Source organism: Calypte anna, chromosome 12, assembly GCF_003957555.1.
Source record: "Calypte anna isolate BGI_N300 chromosome 12, bCalAnn1_v1.p, whole genome shotgun sequence".
Taxonomy (NCBI): domain Eukaryota; kingdom Metazoa; phylum Chordata; class Aves; order Apodiformes; family Trochilidae; genus Calypte; species Calypte anna.
This window is the reverse complement of record NC_044258.1, coordinates 1,424,281-1,430,280: the sequence shown is the minus strand read 5'-3', so window position 1 is coordinate 1,430,280 and position 6,000 is coordinate 1,424,281. Positions and strand designations below refer to the sequence as shown.

The 6,000-nt window shown below is 39.5% G+C and overlaps 1 protein-coding gene across 1 annotated transcript in view; it reads left to right on the top strand.

Moving 5' to 3' along the window:
• The first annotated feature begins 306 nt into the window (after positions 1–306).
• The window catches only part of ATP2B2 (ATPase plasma membrane Ca2+ transporting 2), a 168,404-nt gene continuing 162,710 nt past the window's right edge, over positions 307–6,000 (top strand). Inside the window, 1 exon segment of the mRNA XM_008506197.2 lies at positions 307–505. Within this exon segment, the coding sequence (XP_008504419.2) occupies positions 307–505 (199 nt within the window).

Sequence of the window (6,000 nt, the reverse complement as noted above, 5' to 3'; positions counted from 1 at the left end):
CTTGTAATGAGTCCTTTCTGTTTTTTTCCCCAAAGGTCCAGAGGAAGAAATGACCATGTAGATTCTACAGCTTGGGTGCAGCATAATGGGCAGTGGTGAATGGAGTGGAGCTGGTCTGCAGCCCTGAAAGCAGCAGTTCAGCCAGGGACACCTTCCCCACCAGAGGCACTCTCCTCATCGCTCGCTGGACACACACTGGATTCTTTTTAATTCTTAGGTTGGGATTCCAGACTCCTTTCCTTCGGTTTTTAAACAGTTTTAAGATTGTATCAACTCTTAAGGAGTGGAGCAATATAATCAGCAACAATGGGAGACATGACAAATAGCGATTTTTATTCCAAGAACCAAAGAAATGAGGCCAACCATGCAGGAGAGTTTGGGTGCACGCTGCAGGAACTGCGCTCCCTCATGGAACTCCGAGGAACAGAAGCAGTAGTAAAAATTAAAGAGACGTATGGGGAAACAGAGGGGCTCTGCAGACACCTGAAGACATCACCAACAGAAGGTAAGCAGATTGCCCTTTAGTTGAGTCAGGGGACTTGGCATAACAGCTCTCCAGGTAGGGAAAGAAAGAGTTCTTCTTTCAAACCTGAACACGATTCTTAGGGTGCTGCCATTAATCTCAGCAATAATAAAACAAGAAGAGTCTTCAGAGACAGAAGATAAAACCAATCCAGCTATAGCTAAGGCTAGCACGAGAGCAAGAGGTGCTATTTATCCAGATGCACTAATTATTCCTTAAAGGGCAGACAGAAAAAGCCAGCACCTGTTTTGTGGCATTATAAAGAGGCCTTAACATATTCTTGGAGGTAAGAAAGTGCAGATTAGTTGCTTCAGAAAAAAAATCCAGGTATTTAGACTTGAGAGTGGAAAATGACCTTTTGAGATACACATTGTTACTTTGTAGATCAAGCATAAAACATGTATTATTTTGTGGTTAGTGATCTTGACTTGCTGTATTACCATAGGTAGTTGTGCTTGAATTGTAGGTATATGTGACTGTCTCAGTATTTTTACAGTTTTGACTTCTTTATAAGATTATACTCCTTTCTTATGTTGAATAATGCCAATCATAACTCTTCAGTATCTGTTCTTCTAAGTGTTTTTGGAGTTCTCTACCTGATTATCAGCCTCTAGTCTGGTTTTCAACTCTCCTTCCAAATATTTCCCCATCAAATACTGATAATGGTGGGATGATTACTTCTCCTCATGCAGTTTTCCTCTTCACCAATGCCTCCTCTATTACTGCAAGTAAAATTCTATTTAATTCTAACAATTCTATTTTCATCACTGTATTTTCATCTCCAAGGCATCCTAACGCTTCTGGAGGTTTTAGTCTTTGAGCTTGTACTATTTATCTTGTCTTGTAAAGTAGCCAAGATGCTAATTTTAAGTTAGAAGTGTTGGCTTTGTTCCATTCTCCCCTTTTAAATAAAAACTTAAATCATTTAGTTACCTCCTCTGTTCCAGTGCTTGGAAGTCTTGAATTATTGGTGTAATCATGAATACATCAATTGTGGCATCACAGAGAGTGATGCTTTAAATTGCACTACTTGAAGAGTCCCAAAGGAGCAGCTATCAATGCCTCATCTGCAATTAAAGTCACCGTGGTCCTACACTTAATTGTAGACAGTCTAAGTATTGTTATAAACATTATAAACTATAAAGCTGTGAACACAACCTTTTCATCATAGGATTAGTTGCCTAATTCTGTATTAAAATGAGCAGCAGTCTCAAGCAGTGGCCCAGCATTTGTGTGCAATCTTGCATTCTAACTAGTGGCTAAAGGAGTCTGGCTCCCGTTTTCTGGTGTAGCCCAAATAGCTGATCCTTCAGGCAGGACCTCTCTTCATACCTGCTCCCAGTAGGAGTGCTGAGGTGAAAAAATGAGACCCTGCCACTTTCCTGGGATTTCTGGATGTCTGAGCCTTTCAGAGAGGGGGCCCAATAGCTGTTGCACGAGAGAATCTGCAGTGGTTCTGACAAATCCCTGACACATCTGGGGAATTCCAGACAGAAGTGCAGGATCTCTGTGTTTACAGGACAGAGTGAAAACTGATTTTTTAAATCTCTCCCTTAGCAGTTTGAACACCCCTCAGCAGTTTGTTGAGTGTCAGAGATGAAGGCTCAGTCTGGGTGAACCCAGACCACTTCAGTGACTTCTGTAAAGTTCTGCCAACTCATTCTAGCGGTTACCTGGTCAACGTGAACTTCAAAGGAAATGCTAATTACATTATCTGCTCAGTTTATGACATCAGGGAAACTTAATTCCTCATATTGGAACAGGGTGTATGGATCCAACTCGTGTGGCATGCTGACTCCAGCAGTAATCTATATCTGATACTGCAGATAAGGTAACTTTCCTCTAAGGCTTACGTGCACTTCATCACTTGTGCATTAGGGAAAAACGTTTCCAGCTTCAAATGGCAATCAGCATAGCCTTGGAATCATGAGGACACTGCTGGGTTTGAAATTTAAAGGAGATGACATCAGAGGAATTCCCAGTCATGCTAAGTTTTGGCCTTATTTTGAATTGTTTCACTTGAAAGAATTGTTTTAGGAAGGAATGTGTCTGCAGGATGTCAAACTCAGCAATTTACGTTTGAGAGAAAATATTCATAAGAATTCAGCTGAAAAACATTAAAGGCTTATGTCAAACAGAAGCATAGGTCTAGACATAAGTTTCTAGACATTGCTTTTCTTGTATGCAAGCACAGCAAAGGATGTTAAAGTATGGTGAGGAGGGTGTTTTTGAAGATACGACCGTTCTTATAGGAAAGTCATATCATGGTTCCCTGTATGGAAATGGGTTTTCAACATTAAGTACATGTGGTTTACAGTAAAATATTAAAATATATTATGGAGGACCCCCAAACAGTTTTATTTTCTGGTATTTGCAGAAAAACCATGGGATATCTTTATGGAATCTCATAAAATTATGCCAATATGCATGAAAATAATTTTTCTAACCAGTCTCTCACAGTTAACTGAACTTCTGTTATTTTTTTATAGTTTGGGGTCCTGCACATTTTACATAGTTTTATGAGGAATAACAATAAGCATTACTGCAGGGCACTTCTTTCTATAAACCAAATAAACTCTTGCTGAGCAAGAGTTCTGGGTCAATATGGAAGAAATATCAGGGAAGAATTTTGTTCTTCCCAGGCTTGTAAGCTCCTCCAGAATTTATTTTCATATAGTTTGTCATTCTGCAGGATATGGCCTAGGTAGCTACTGGAAGAGAGGAAAGAAAATATCGTAGAAACAGGGACATTATAATTTGGTGTTCTAATCTGAATTTACTGGCTTAGTATTTAGAAAATAAGAACTAGCAATTAGCTCAGACTTTACTCAGCAATTAATTTATCATGTCAACATTTGATGTACCAACTGTGGACTCGTGGAATCAATCACTTATCCTAGAAATGCCTTTTGGAAGGCATTAAAGGTCTTGGAGGTGTGAGGTAAGGACATTTTATGCATAACTCAAATGTTATTTATCCTGTTGTGAAGCTACACATACCAGTGTTTTCTGAACTTGCATATTAATCAATGTGGAGCTTTAAAAGTTGTTTGAGTGTTGAGTAAAATAGTATTTGCATGCTAAATGAATTCTTAACACTGTTATGAATTACAAGGGTTCAGTCCCTTTTTTATGTTTTCTTTGATCACTTTTCTAACCATAGATGCATTGTGGAACCCAGCCCTCAGTTATGCCCAAGGGATTTCCTGCATTAAAGTCATTATACTGTAAAGAAAAGCTGCCACTTAAGCACCTATAAAAAAAAGCCTCCCCCAAATCTATGGAAATATTTTATATGAAAAACATAAATGTGTGTCCCATTGAATTTTCTTTTTAAATATTTTTATTCAGATTAGTTTCACTTTTAATATTCTAAAAACAGAGGGAAAAAGCAGGGTGTAGCTGTCATTTTGCAGAGCAGCACTGAATCCCCCATTGGGCAGAGCTGTGATGACAGCTGAATAATTTTCTGTGCAGGGGGAGTCTCAGGGGCCCACTCAGGCATTAGTGGTACCTTATAAAGGATAGCTGGCAAAACCTGATGAGGTAGATGGATGAATGCCAAATGACACTGGAATCCACTCTTCCCAACACTTAACTGGGTTTTACCCACAATTTTATACAGTATCCACCAGTTTCCTAAATTTTTCATCTACATTCCCTTTGTATTAAAAAAAAAATATGTTTATTTCTTGTAAGGATGCATTATCAAATTATCCTGCTTGATTTCTTGCTGAGAATACTTCGATGCAGTAAATTCCAAGGAGCATGACAAGTGAAACTGTGCAAAATGATGATGCTCTCATTTCTTTATGCAGTTTTCCAGTGGTTGTATCTGTGTGATCAGGCCTGAAACAGCAGCTCCAAGGTGTTACACTTAGGTGATAACATTACAGCACTTCAGGAGGAGTTTTTCTGCTCATGTTTAGTGGATACCCAATAGGCTGAGCTTCTAGAAATGGTCCTGTGGAGTGCAGGAACACTTCATCTGTGATGTTAAGTGAGCTGATGCAACTTTAATATGCAAAATGAAAGTTTGGGGCTTTCTTCATCTGTAGTTCTCTTGGGATACTGTAAAAAGGGTTCATGGTGAGAGAAAGTATAAATTTAGCAGTTAAATGATAATATTTCTAGTGTAGAAGTTGACTTTTTAATCATTGTAACTTCTACCATTAGTTAAGATAGATGCAAGATAAGGTACTTTTTCTTTTCCAATGCATGTCTGTTGTACAGCAGAAATGTACTGAGTATCAATTAAACCAGCTGTGTGGGTGTTACTCATTTTTCATTATTGCCATTTAAAAAGCCTTTTATGATTTTAACTATGAGGTAAGAGTTGAAGGAAGACTGAATGCAACAAAATTAACCAGTTGCTTTTAGTACTCGTTAGCTTTGGTTCCTAAAGCTTGCTTCTATAAAAATAGACTGTTACTAACTTGGTGTTCTTTTTTGAAGCTCATCTTGCTGCTACATACTGAATTAGTGAGGTGTACCACTGTGTTGTTGTATGTTAAATTAACTACAGGTATGAGAAGAATTTAGAAATTGAGGAAGGAATGAAAGATGCTTGATTCAGACAAATATCAGTTAAAAATAAGACTATAAAATAGTGCAATGACAGAGATTGAGGTTTGTAAAACCTCACTGTGAAAAATAGATAATGAAAATAAAGGCATTGATAACAGCATCATTTTAGCTGTTGTTAAAAGAATACACTTCATCATACATAAACCATCAAATAGTATGGAAGTTCAAGATTTTCTTAAATTATTTAAAATTTAGGGCTAGGATGAATATTATTTTCCTCATGAAATGATTTCTTTTTTTAAAGCTGTGCTGCCAGCTGCCTTACAGTGAGTTTTAAGAACTTGGTAGTGAGGTTGAACTGAGGTACTCTGGAAATTCTTACAAGGTGTGTGAAAGGCTCCCTGCTCATCCCTCAGATCACCCCACGCCTGGGCCCTGCTCCTTGGTGGGGATGTCAGAGCACAGCTGTGCTTCAGGACAGCTTGCCAGCACTTCATGTCTTGTCCTTCTTTGTCCGTGTTCACTCCAGATGGAAGGATTGGTTCAGAGAAGCAAAAGGGCCTTTCCTGGGAAGAAAGCCGTCAGCATTCTCAGGGCCAAGGCCTCCAAGTGCTGCGTTTCGTGCTGCTGTTTTTTTCCCCCCCTACCCTCGCATGAGAGAAAAAAATCCACACCAAACTTTCAGCTCGTGTTTCACATAGTTATTGGTGCAGCAGGCAGCCTGGCTGAGCTGGTAAGAGCTGGGGAGAACCCAGTATTTTCCTGTAGCCAGGGGGTGAGGTTTGCAGCCCAAAGGCCCAGCCCTGGGGAGCCTCTCCAGGCAGGGGAAGGCGGGCTCCAGAAGCTCTTTCTGAAGCTGCTGTTGAATCCCTGGCAGGTACCACAGATTGGGATTTGTGCTGCTTTTTTTCCCCCCCTACCCTCGCATGACAGAAAAAAATCCACTGCCA